The 13350-nt window shown below is 36.9% G+C and overlaps 1 protein-coding gene across 5 annotated transcripts in view; it reads left to right on the forward strand.

Moving 5' to 3' along the window:
- The window catches only part of WDSUB1 (WD repeat, sterile alpha motif and U-box domain containing 1), a 46742-nt gene that overhangs the window by 19880 nt on the left and 13512 nt on the right, over nt 1-13350 (forward strand). For 3 of the 5 annotated variants that reach the window (XM_006083235.3, XM_014446149.2, XM_023745729.1), the window contains exon 10: nt 6957-7097. The exons of 1 other annotated variant lie outside the window; for it this stretch is intronic. In XM_006083235.3, the coding sequence (XP_006083297.1) occupies nt 6957-7097 (141 nt within the window). Of the gene's footprint in view, nt 1-3092; nt 3158-6956; nt 7098-13350 lie in introns of those variants that run through there. One more of the 5 variants, XM_023745742.1, reaches the window with a different exon arrangement.

A 13350-nucleotide genomic window follows, 5' to 3' on the forward strand; every position in this document is an offset into this window, starting at 1 on the left:
ATAGTATGTGAACCTATTTAAATTTCTTGGAGACTTATGGCCTTTTAAGAAGTTAGCAGAATGCTGATTTTGTAAAAATACTTAGGGTTAAATGATTTTGTACGCAGGCCATACAAAAGTTATTTTTGTATCTTTAATAAGTTATTTGTTTTATAATTTACTCTTCCTGAAAGTAGGTAGTATTGTGTAGTGTTGTGTTTTGTTTTGTTTTTTATGTTCTGGTGAATTTAACATCTTCATTAGTAATCTTAACAGTACCTTTCTCGCAGAAACACTTGACAATATAAAATAATAGTTATAGGATTTAACAAATGATGTTTGAAAACACAACAGAAGCATAGTAAAAATTATTAATAGTGATAGAATTTTATTCTGATAGCCAGATAAATAAAGAAGAAATTCTTACAAGATTCAATGACATGAAATAATTTTTGATTAGTAGTTACAATCATTTTAAAGTGTGAAATAAATTTTGAAAGTACTAGGCTCAAGCCAAAATTGAAATACAATTTAAGTAAGTTCTGTGGTGGTCTAATAGCTAATTACGAAAATCATTATGAATGGAGAGAATAATGTTGCACATTCTCTAGTAAATAAGGAATCTGTTTTAAGATTTGGAAAGTTAGCAAATTCAACAAATTAAACACAGAATGAAGTAGTAAATAAATTTGTATAAAAAAGGGGGCATTTACTTTTTTACATTCAAATAAAAGATTTTAATGTTTTTACAAAATTGTAAAGGATAAAGAGGCTAACTTTAATTTTCTACAAGTGCTGCTTTAAGCTACAGTGAATTTCTTGGTTTTGAATTTTAAGCAGACTTTTCCTCAAAACACTAAATTGGAATAATAGAGAATTGAAAGTGGGTCTAGGAAAAAAATGTGTTAAGAGGCAAACTGATGAGTATATGACAGTGAATTTTATTTGCCTTTGTGTTACAACTGTGTTATTTGCCTTTGTGTTAAAGTGGTTCCTATGTCAATATGAATAAATATGAATTTGTTTAACATTCATAATATGGAGGAAGTTGATTAATTGTGCAATAAAGTGTATTGGAGTCTTAGAGACCAAAGTAGTATATCTATTATGTTTGACACTTAAAAAAATTATTTTTAGGGAATCAAGCAGTCCATCAAATATTTTTTCAATAACCTTTTTATAAATATACAGTTAAGGAACTTTCTGTAGATTTGAATATCTGTTGGAATCTGGTGCTTTAACTTAGGATAATAGTCATTTTCTAGGATTGTGTTGATGAAAACTAAGGGTATAATTGACATACAGTTTTAGGTAGGAAATAACTCCTTGTATCTAGTAATACATTTGCAAAAGGAATGTCCAGACAGAGATTATAGGTACAAAAGATCCTTGACATTGAGAGAGATATGTCTTGAGATGTTTGAGTCCATGAATTTGTGAACTCTACTGTAGCATTTAATATCTCATTCAAAAAGCATAAAGTATGAAAAGTGAAGTGCAAGAAAGTCTCTCTGAGATGTGATGCTAGGCACATAGTCACTAGCCACATAACTTTCATCTGCACATTGGCCTTTGTTTATATTGGTCTCAGGAATATTGCAAAATGCTACCTATCTTGGAGTTTGGAATTGCTGTAGATGATATAATACAGAAACTTGGAATGACAAATGCCAAGGAACTATGGTATAATTTGTCGGTCCATACACTTAATATTCAAATAATTATCAATCATAGATTCCTAATTGGGAACAAGGTTTGTTTTTTTTCAAAAGGTACCTTTACTTTTTCATCTTGTGTTTCCAAGAAAACATAAAAAGCAAATGAGAGATTTTTGTTTTCTAACTTAAAATTAAATTACATCAAATGCTTTTTTAAACTTAATACATCCACTGCCTTAACATCACCAGATTTTGAAAGTTTCAAATTTCAATTCCTAATAATACAGTACTTCCTTAGGTAGATTTTTACTTGTTGCCTAACTGCCTATGTTGTTAAGGAATAGAACATTTAGCATTTTTTTTCTTTATACATTATAAAGGTGAAATGATCCCTTCAAATCTAGTTACTGTGGGCTGACTTCCTATTGGAGTGGGCTGAACATCCCAGTTCAGCTGCTGCTCTTAGATAGTCCTCCCCACTTGCCAGTGAGTGCTTGTTGGGCATTTTAGGGTCGCCTTTCCTCAGGCCCATCAGATGTCCTGTGGCTTTGTCCACACAGATGTCAACCTCTGGTCTTATGGATCTTGATGGTTTGTAGTCATCTACTTACACTATTGTGGAGTTCATAAGGATACCTTGCTTCGTTGGAAATATCGTTGGGATTTGATTTTGCTATCTAGTTGTCTGTTTTTATGTGGGGATTCAGAGGAATTAAATTAAGAAGCTATATTGTTCTCATCTCCTCTAAATCCTTTTGAAAATCACTATTGTAACTACAGCCTTGTTGTTTTTTTCCTGATTATAGATTTTTAAGCTTACCTGTCTTCTCTTGATCAATAAGAGGGTTTATTATTATTATTAATTTTTTAAAAATCCAAAGTAGTTTAAAATTTTATTTCTGAGGACTGAGCTTTGGTTCTCTGGTTCTCTCTGGGTGAGGGTGGAGGGTGAAGAGGTGATTCATGACCAGCCTGCTGGGCTGAGCTTGTTGGCTCCAGGCTGTAGCACCTCCAGCTAAAACTGGCATTGCTGCTTCATCACTGATCTTATAGGACAAAGTTGGGGAGAGTGAAGGGTACAAGTGGAAAGGTCACTCTTCCCCTTCATGGATACAAATCCCTGCTGTAAGGTGTCATCTCCCATTCCCCAACTTTGGAATCCAGTTACCTCTGTTTCCCTGCGGGTTTTCTAAGTTTTGTTTTCTATGTTTGATGGTTGTGTCTAGACTTTATCATTCTTTATTATGTAGCATTTCCAGGGGGTAAGTAAGGGTTGGGGATGAGGGTACAGGAGCTGGTGGCCTTCTAACTTGTCATCTTATTCAGAACTAGATCCCTTTTCAGGATTATAGTATATACAGGCATACCTCTTTTTATTGTGCGTTGTTTTGTTGCACCTTGCTTTATTGCGCTTCACAGATTGTCGTGTTCTGTGTTTTTTTTTATAAATTGAAGGCAAGACCCTCTGCCAGCAAAAAGATTATGCGTTGGTCTGGAATTGAACCCACAATATCTCGAAGGTATGCCTGTATAGCCAGATATTGCCCATCTTAGCTGGTAAGGGTCCTTTCTTTCTGAGCATTTAAGTTTAACAACACTTCTCCCAACTCCCAGTCACAAAAGGGGATTATTTTCTGGTTAAGTTCTTTGGATTTGTCTTGGTAACTGCTTCCTTTTTAAAAATGACATTAAAATTGGACAAGGATTACACACAATTTAACTTTTTCTTATCTGGGATATTTTGAAGAGGTTTTCTATAGTCTCTATTACAAATCTATTTATATAAAAACCCTGGGTGTAACATCATGACCGAGGCTCGACCAACCGGAAGGAAGTCAGTCCTGCAGGGGTTGTCTTGGAAACGGCTGCACCCTCCCTGAGCTGTTTCCCACAAGGGCGGCGAGATTTTAGGCAGGAACCTGCTCTCGGAGTGTGGACACACTGAGTTCTGGGTCAAGTTGCCAAGGGCTGCGCCCTCCCCAAGCTGTTTCCAGGGAGGGCGAGATTTGAGGCAGGAACCGGCCCTTGGAGTGTGGAGGCATATCTTTATAAAGTTTTAATACATTATATTAGAGGTCATGGTAGTAGTGTTTTACCCACAGCGTCTACAGGACTTGCTGCAAATTTACTTCTCGGTGGAAGCACCTTTCATTCCCAATATAAATTACCCATTCCACTAAATGAAACTTCAATTTCTAGACTCGATATAAACAGTGAATTGCTAAAACTATTAAAAAGGCCCAACTTCTCATTATTGATGAATGCACCATGGCATCCAGTCATGCTATAAACGTCATAGACAGATTACTAAGAGAAATTTGAATGTTGTATTTGGTGGGAAAGTTCTCCTTCTTAGAGGGGATTTTCGACACTGTCTCAGTATTGTACCGCATGCTGTGCGATCGGCCATAGTACAAACGGGTTTAAAATACTGCAATGTTTGGGGATGTTTCAGAAAGTTGTCTCTTACAACAAATATGAGATCAGAGGATTCTGCTTATAGTGAATGGTTAGTAAAACTTTGAGATGGCAAACTTGATATCAGTTTTCATTTAGGAATGGATATTATTGAAATCCCCTGTGAAATGATTTCTAATGGATCTATTATTGAAGCTAACTTTGGAAATACTATATCTATAGATAATATTAAAAATATATCTAAACGTGCAATTCTTTGTCCAAAAAATGAGCACGTCCACAAATTAAATGAAGAAATTTTGGATATACTTGATGGAGATTTTCACACATATTTGAGTGATGATTCCATTGATTCCACAGATGATGCTGAAAAGGAAAATTTTCCCATCGAATTTCTTAATAGTATTACTCCTTTGGGAATGCCATGTCATAAATTAAAATTGAAAGTGGGTGCAATCATCATGCTATTGAGAAATCTTAATAGTAAATGGGGTCTTTATAATGGCACCAGATTTATTATCAAAAGATTATGACCTAACATTATCGAAACTGAAGTATTAACAGGATTTACAGAAGGAGAGGTTGTTCTGATTCCAAGAATTAATTTGTCCCCATCTGACACTGGCCTCCCATTTAAATTAATTCAACGACAGTTTCCTGTGATGCCAGCATTTGTGATGACTATTAATAAATCACAAGGACAAACTCTAGACAGAGTAGGCATATTCCTACCTGAACCCGTTTTCCCACATGGTCAGTTATATGTTGCTTTCTCTCGAGGTCGAAGAGCATGTGACGTTAAAGTTAAAGTTCTAAATACTTCAGCACAAAGGAAATTAGTCAAGCACTCTGAAAGTGTTTTCACTCTTAATGTGGTGTACAGGGATATATTAGAATAAGTTTAATCACTTTATCAATCATTGTTTAGATCACTGTTGTTTTTATATCATGTTTTTATTGTTTTTATATCATGTTTTTGGTGTTTTCATATCATGTTTTTGTCGTTTTTATATCATGCCTCTGTTATATCCTTTTGTTACTGTTTATTAATAAATTTATACATTATTTTCATATACATTTTACTAACTTCCTTTCATCTCTCACACTTCTATTATAGAGAAAGGGCAAATAGCAATATTAAAATATTTCCGCTAATTAATTCCTTTTTAATGTGCACTAATTTTGTGCACTGGGCTACTAGTATTACATAAGATTCTAAATATTAGCCCATGTATAATATTTTTGACAGAATGGGAAATATATTTTTCAGAATATTAAATGTTTTTATATCTTCTTATTAGATGTTGTATAATTATCCCTTTAAATGAGGTGACTACTGTCTAATTATATACCTGCTCTGGTGCTTTTTAAAAATTGTTTAACAAATCCTCAGTTTGGTTCCGTGAATTACGTAGGAATCTCAGTATGCAGTGAGCAGTCCCTAAGAGGCAGGCAGCTGCTAAGTTGGCTTGCCACACTTCCTTTGGTATGGTCAGGGAGTCCAAATAGATTTAAACAGCTTACGGCATAGCAGGCAGCATGAGCCTCATGTTCAGATTGGTTCCCCTTCCCCCCTAAGCCTTGTGGGGCCAATGTATGTTTGTGTCACAGCTGAGAAACCCTTACCACCCACCCCTGCCAATCTTATAAGGGGATTGCTAACAAACCAGCCCAAGAAAAGACATTATCTTTTTACTTATCTGGAAACAGACCTGCCTTCTGATTGGAAGGGAGACACTTTCTAGCTTCCAAGGATGTTTGCAAATGTCCTTGAAAAGGTGTCTCTGCTATCTTTTCCAAGGTGTGTATAGACACCAATAGAAAGAAAATTGATGTGCTTTTCATGGGAACTATGGGGCATTCTGAAATGTAATTCTTTTCTGCCATCCACAGCACCCCAAACACCTCCACCTAAAGTAGTGCTATTACCTTGTTCTAAACAGCTAGTAACACTAAACTTCCTGAAATTAAAAATTAAGAATTTTAAAACTTAAGATAAAAGTAAAAATACAAATGAATGAAACGTGTATACAGTCTTAAACAAACAGATGAACTTTATTTGTGATTGTGTTTCATACGAGAATTAGCAAATAATATATCCAATTTCATAAAGTTTAAAAACATAAGATGGGATATTTTATTGAATTTATTGGGGTGACCGTTTAATAATATTATATAGGTTATATAGTTTCACAACACATCATCTGTATATCATATTGTGTGTTTACCACCTCAAGTCAAGTCTCTCTTTTAAAAAATATGTTTTTATTGATTTCGAAGAGGAAGGGGGAGAGAGAGAGAAACATCAATGATGAGAGAGATCATTGATCTGCTGCCTCATGCACGCCCCCTACTGGGATTGGAGCCCGAAACTTGGGCATATGCTCTGACCTGGAATCAATCTGTGACCTCCTGATTCATGGGTCAGTGCTCAAACACTGAGCCACACCAGCCACACCTCTTTCCATCTCTATTTATTCCCCTTACCCCTTCTACCTCCACATATCCCCCTTCCCTCTGGCAATCATCATACTGCTGTTTACATTATTATGCTGACCATCTTTAAAATTTATTTTTAGGAATTCTTTTGTCTAATCAATAATAACAAGCCTTTTCTGATTTTGTGTAGTATATTAGTGTTCAGCAATCTGAAATTATTGAGGAACTTTAAGAATCTAAGATTGTTTAGAATAAATAGTTTGTTAGTTGCTGATTTATATTAACCACACAATATTCTATACTATAAAAATTCATGAAAGGATTTATAAAGAAAACAGTTCAATGTGGTAAACAGTGTCTGAAGGTTTTTACTTGTAACAGATAAAATCTTCCTCTATTTGTTAGATTTGCATAAAAGTTACCAGGAGTTCTCCAGTCCTAACAGAGTAAATTTCTTTTTAGAATCTCTAGGGCTGCGCAGTAAAGTTCTGAGGAAAATCGAAGAGCTCAGGACAAAGGTGAAAACCCTTTCTTCTGAAATTCCTGATGAATTTATATGTCCAATCACTAGGGAGCTTATGCAGGATCCTGTCATCGCTTCAGGTATGTGTGATACTCTTCTAAGTTTGAGAGCATACTGTGTGCTAAGTGAATAAATAATGTAGACAGTTTACATAAGTTTTATAAATGTGGATAAATTTCAAAATTCCTCTTCTGTTTCTTGGAAGTAGTTTTTTTGTGTTTGTTTGTTTTTTAAACTCATTATATCGGAGGTAAATTATGGGTAAATATTGTATATTTCTTTTTTTAAAATTTATTAGGGTGACATTGGTTAATATGATCATAGAGGTTTCAGGTGTGGGTTTCTGTGTTACAGGATCTGTATATTGCATTGTGTGCCCACCACACAAGTCAAATCTCCCATCACCATATATTAAGTACTCTTCACCCTTCACCCCCTTCCCTCTGGCAACTACCACACTGCTGTTGGTGTCCACGAATTTCAGTTTTATATCCCACATATGAGTGAAATCATGGTTCTTAGCTTTTTCTGACTCACCTATTTCACTTAGCATAATATTCTCAAGGTCCATCCTTTCTTATGCCCGAGTAGTATTCTAATCCTCTATTGCAGGACACTTTAGTTGTTTCCATGTCTTGGCTCCATGCATAATGCTGCAATGAGCATGGGGTGCATATATCTTTGCAAATACATGATTTCGAGGTTTTCAGGTAGATACCCAGAAGAGGCATTGCTGGATCCTATGGTAGTCCTATTCTTAATTTTTTGAGGAATCACCAGACTGTTTTTCTGTAGTGGCTATATCAGTTTACATTCCCACCAGCAGTGAATGAGGGTTTCCTTTCTCCACAGCCGCTCCGACACTTGTTACTATTTGTCTTGTTGATAATAGCCATTCTAACAGGCATGAGGTGGTACCTGCTGCCTCCTGCACATCTCCTACTGGGAATGTGCCCACAACCAAGGTACATGCCCTTGACCGGAATCGAACCTGGGACCTTTCATTCCGCAGGCCGACGCTCTATCCACTGAGCCAAACCGGTTTTGGCAAGCAGGCTAATTTTCAAGTTGATAATTTCGTATGGCCCAAGAATGATGTTATAAATACCCAGATGGCCTTGGCAGAAAAAAGGTTCCCCACCTCTGCTAATTGCTAGTAGGTTGAACATCTTTTCATATATCTGTTGGCTGTTTGTATGTCTTCTTGGGAGAGGTGTCTGTTCAGGTCTTTTGCTCATTTTTTGATTGGGTTGTTTGTGTGTTTGGTGTTGAGTTTTATGGGTTGATTATATATTTTGGAAATTAAACTTTTGTCAGAGCCACTGTTTGCAAATATCTCCCATTTTGTTGGCTGCCTCTTTGTTTTGTTGTCAGTTTCTTATGCTGTGCAGAAGCTTTTTAGTTTGATATAGTCCCATTCATTTATTTTTGCCTTTACTTCCCTTACCTTTGGGGTTAAGTTCATAAAATGTTCTCTACAACCAAGGTCCATAAGTTTGGTACCTGTATTTTCTATGTAACTTATTTGTTTTTTTAAATATTTTTATTGATTTCAGAGAGGAAGGGAGAGGGAGAGAAAGAGAGAGAAACATCAATGATGAGAGAGAATCATTGATAGGCTACCTCCTGCACGCCCCCACTGGGGCTCGAGTCCACAACCTGTGCATGTGCCCTTGACCAGAATCAAACCAGGGACCCTTCTAGCCACTGAGCAAAACTAGCCTGGGCCTATGTAACTTATTGTTTCAGGTTTTATATTTAGGTCTTTGAACCATTTTGAATTAATTTTTGTACATGGGGACAAACTGTAATCCAGTTTCAATCTTTTCCATGTGGCTTTCCAATTTTCCCAGCATCATTTATTGAAGAGACTCTTTACTCCAATGTGTGCTTCTGGCTCCTTTGTCGTAAATTTTCTGCCCATATACATGTGGTTTTTATATCTGGGCTCTCTATTCTGTATGTCTGTTTCTCTGCCAATACCATGCTGTTTTGATTATCATAGCTCTGTAGTATAATTTGAAGTCAGGTAATGTGATACCTCCAGCTTCATTCTTTTTTTCTCAGGATTGCTTTGGCTATTTGGGGTCTTTTGTGGTTCCATACAAATCTGATGACTTCTTGTCCTAGTTCTTTTAAAAATGACATTGGGATTTTGATGGGGATTGCATTAAATCTATATATTGCTTTAGCCATTTTAACTATGATGATTCTTCCAATACATGAACATGGGATATTTTTCCATTTTGTTGTGTCTTTTTCAATCTGTTTTAATAATGTTTTGTAATTTTTAGTATATAGGTCTTTCACATTCTTTAAGTTTATTCCTAGGTATTTTATTCTTTTGGTTGCAATTGCAAAAATAATTTTTTTTCTTAAGTTTTGTTTTTAGTATACAGGATAGCAATGGATTTTTATATCCTGCAACTTGATTGTCTTTGTTTATTGTTTCTAATAGTTTTTTTGGTGGCGTCTTTAGGGTTTTCTATATACGGAGTCATGTCATCCACAAAAAGTGACAGTTTTACTTCTTCCTTCCTTTTGATGCCTTTTATTTCTTTCTCTTGCCTTATAGCTCTGGCTAGAGCTTCCAGAGCTATGTTGAAGCTTCCAGAGCTATGTTGAATAAGAGTGGTGAGAGTGGACATCTTTGTCTTGTTCCTGATCTTAGAGGAAAAGCTTTCAGTTTTTCACCATTGAGTATGATATTAGCTGAGGGTTTATCATATATGGCCGTTATTATGGTGAGGTCCTTTCCTTCTATTCCTATTTTATTGAGTATTATAATCATAAATGGATGTTGTATCTTATCAAATACTCTTTCTGTGTCTATTGATAAGATCATATGATTTTTATCCTTTCTTTTGTTAATGTACTAATATATTGATTGATTTGCGTACATTGAACCAAATTTGTGCCCCTGGAATGAACCCCACTTGGTCGTGATGTATTATTTATTTATTTATGTATTGTTGTACTCGATTTACTAGTATTTTGTTTAGGATTTTTGCATTTGTATTCATCAGAGATACTGGTCTGGAGTTTTCTTTTTATGTGTGTGTTATCCTTGCCAGGTTTTGGCCTCATAAAATGTATTAGAAAGTATTGCCTCTTCTTCAATTTTTTTGGTAAAATTCATTGATAAAGCCATTTGGTCCTGGACTTTTGTTTTTTTGGGGAGATTTTTGATGGTTGTTTCAGTTCCCTCACTGCTGATCAGTCTGTTTAGATTTTCTAATTCTTCATGATTTAGTCTTGGAAGGTTATATATTTCTAGGAAAAACGTGTATTTCTTAATAAATAAAGTTGGATGTTGTAGATTTGGATAAGATGAGAGACAAAGGGAGTAAGTTTTACAAGCTTTACTTAAACTTGTGAAATGTGTAGTTACTAGAATGTAAAGTTAAAATTTTGTGGGGTTTTTTTAGGATTGACTGTTCAGAGCTATTATGTTTAGTTTGTCTATCATGATTTAAACAACCTTACAAAATAAGAATTTAAAGATTATAAAGCTGCATCATTCCATGTTAATTTCTAATCTTTATCAATAAACAGACATACATACATGACATAGTTGTAATCAGTGAGTCCATATTGTTTTAAATTTGTGTAAAACATTATATATGTAATCTATATACACTATATTTGAGTATTGACTTAGTCTACATAATTTTCAGCTTTAATAACTTTATTCCATTGTGACTCTATGCTACATTTTGTTTGACTCTTCTATTTGGTGTATGTATGAGTCCACAAATCTTTATATTGTAAATAGCGCTGCACATCTTGGTACTCCTTTCTTTCTGCTGTTATCATTATTTAGGGTTATTTTCATGATTTGTGTGCCCCAAAGCAGAATTAGCCAATCAAAGAATACTTTATGAACATGAAAAAGAACAGGTCTTGATAGTTTTTGTTAACTTTGTCATTAGATTTTTCTATCCATAAAAAGTTTACAGTGCTAATAGCAATATATTTAAGTGTACCTGTTTTCCGTTTTGTTATCATTGAATTTTTTCCCATTAAAAATAACTGAAGTATTTCTTTTCTTTTTTTTGCAACTATTTAATTTTATTTTTTAAATTTTGTTTTATTGCTTAAAGTATTACAAAGAGTATTACATATGTCTCCTCTCCCCTCCCCCCCCTGACCTTTCCCTGGCCTCCCCTACCCCCCAGTGTCTTGTGTCCATTGGTTACGCTTATATGCATGCATACAAGTCCTTTGGTTGATCTCTTACCCCACCCCCGCTCCAACCCTCCTCGGCCTTCCCACTGTAGTTTTTCAGTCTGTTCGATGCTGCTCTGCCTCTGTATCTATTTTTGTTTATCGGTTTATAATGGTCTTTATTATCCATGAATGAGTGAGATCATGTGGTATTTTTCCTTCATTGACTGGCTTATTTCACTTAACATAATGCTCTCTAGTTCCATCCATGCTGTTGCAAATGGTAAGAATTCCTTCTTTTTTACAGCAGCATAGTATTCCATTGTGTAGATGTACCACAGTTTTCTAATCCATTCATCTGCTGATGGGCACTTAGGCTGTTTCCAGATCGTCGCTATGGTAAATTGTGCTGCTATGAACATAGGGATGCATATATCCTTTCTGATTGGTGTTTCTGGTTTCTTGGGATATATTCCTAGAAGTGGGATCACTGGGTCAAATGGGAGTTCCATTTTTAACTTTTTAAGGAAACTCCATACTGTCTTCCACAGTGGCTGCACCAGTCTGCATTCCCACCAGCAGTGCATGAGTGTTCCCTTTTCTCCGCATCCTCTCCAGCACTTGTCATTTGTTGATTTGTTGATGATAGCCATTCTGACAGGTGTGAGATGGTACCTCATTGTTGTTTTGATTTGCATCTCTCGGATGATTAGTGACTTTGAGCATGTTTTCATATGTCTTTTGGCTTTCTGAATGTCCTCTTTTGAAAAGTGTCTATTTAGGTCCTTTGCCTATTTTTTGATTGGATTGTTTATCTTCCTTTTGTTAAGTTGTATGAGTTCCCTATAAATGTTGGAGATTAAACCCTATTATTGAATTTTATAACTCTATTTTGGTGAGTTTAATGATTGTTTGGAAATACATTGATTATATTGTTAGGCAATAAATTTTTCTTTTTACCTAGTATCTTTACCTCATCATTTTTTTTTAATTGAATTTATTTGGGTAACATTTGTTAATAAGTTTCAGGTGTACAGTTCTATAATATAACATCTGCATATTGCACTGTGTGTTCACCACCCAGAGTCTAATCTCCTTCCATCACCATATATTTGGCTCCCTTTACCCTATTCATCTTCCCTCCAACCATTTCCCTCTGGTACCTTCCACTGTTACCTTTGTAAGTTTTTGTTCTATTCTGTTTGTTCATTGCTTTCTGTCTTTTATCCCACATATGAGTGAAATCATATGGATGCAATCTTTGCAGAGGGAGGAAGGATTCTTGTCCTTTTCCATCTGACATATTTCACTTAGCATGATACTCTCAATATCCATTTATTACTTACTAGAGGCCCGGTGCACAAAAATTTGTGCACTCGGGGGGGGGGGTCCCTCAGCCCGGCCTGTGCCCTCTCCCAGTCTGAAACCCCTCGGGGGATGACCACCTGCAGGCTTAGGCCCACTCCTTGGGGGACTGGGCCTAAGCTGGCAGTCAGACAGACATCCCTCTGGCAGCCCAGCAGCCCTCGGAGGATGTCCACTTGCCAGTGGGGAGCAGGCCTAAGCTGCAGTTGGACATCCTTAGCGCTGCTGAGGAGGCGGGAGAGGCTCCCACCACCACCGCTGTACTGGCAGCCATCAGCCTGGCTTCTGGCTGAGCGGTGCTCTCCCTGTGGAAGTGCACTAACCACCAGGGGGCAGCTCCTGCATTGAGCGTCTGCCCCCTGCTGGTCAGTGTGTGTCATAGTGACCAGTCATTCCCAGTCGTTTGCTGTTAGGGTCAATTTGCATATTACCCTTTTATTATATAGGATAGAGGCCTGGTGCATGGGTGGGGGCTGGCTGGTTTGCCCTGAAGGGTGTCTTGGATCAGGGTGGGGGGTCCCCGCTGGGGTGCCTGGCCAGCCTGGGTGAGGGACTGAGGGTCGTTTTCAGACTGGCCACATCCCCTTCAGGGTGGGGGTCCCCGCTGGAGTGCCTGGCCAGGCTGAGTGAGTGGCTGATGGCTGTTTGCAGGCTGGCCACAGCCCCTTCAGGGTGGGGGTCCCGGTGCCTGGCCAGCCTGGGTGAGGGGCTGAGGGCTCTTTGCAGGCTGGCCACGGCCCCCAGCCACCCAAGCTCCCAGTGGAGGCTGGCTGGAAGCAGGTATCTGGGATTGATTTATCT

Source organism: Myotis lucifugus, unplaced genomic scaffold (assembly GCF_000147115.1).
Source record: "Myotis lucifugus unplaced genomic scaffold, Myoluc2.0 scaffold_5, whole genome shotgun sequence".
In the NCBI taxonomy this organism is placed as follows: domain Eukaryota; kingdom Metazoa; phylum Chordata; class Mammalia; order Chiroptera; family Vespertilionidae; genus Myotis; species Myotis lucifugus.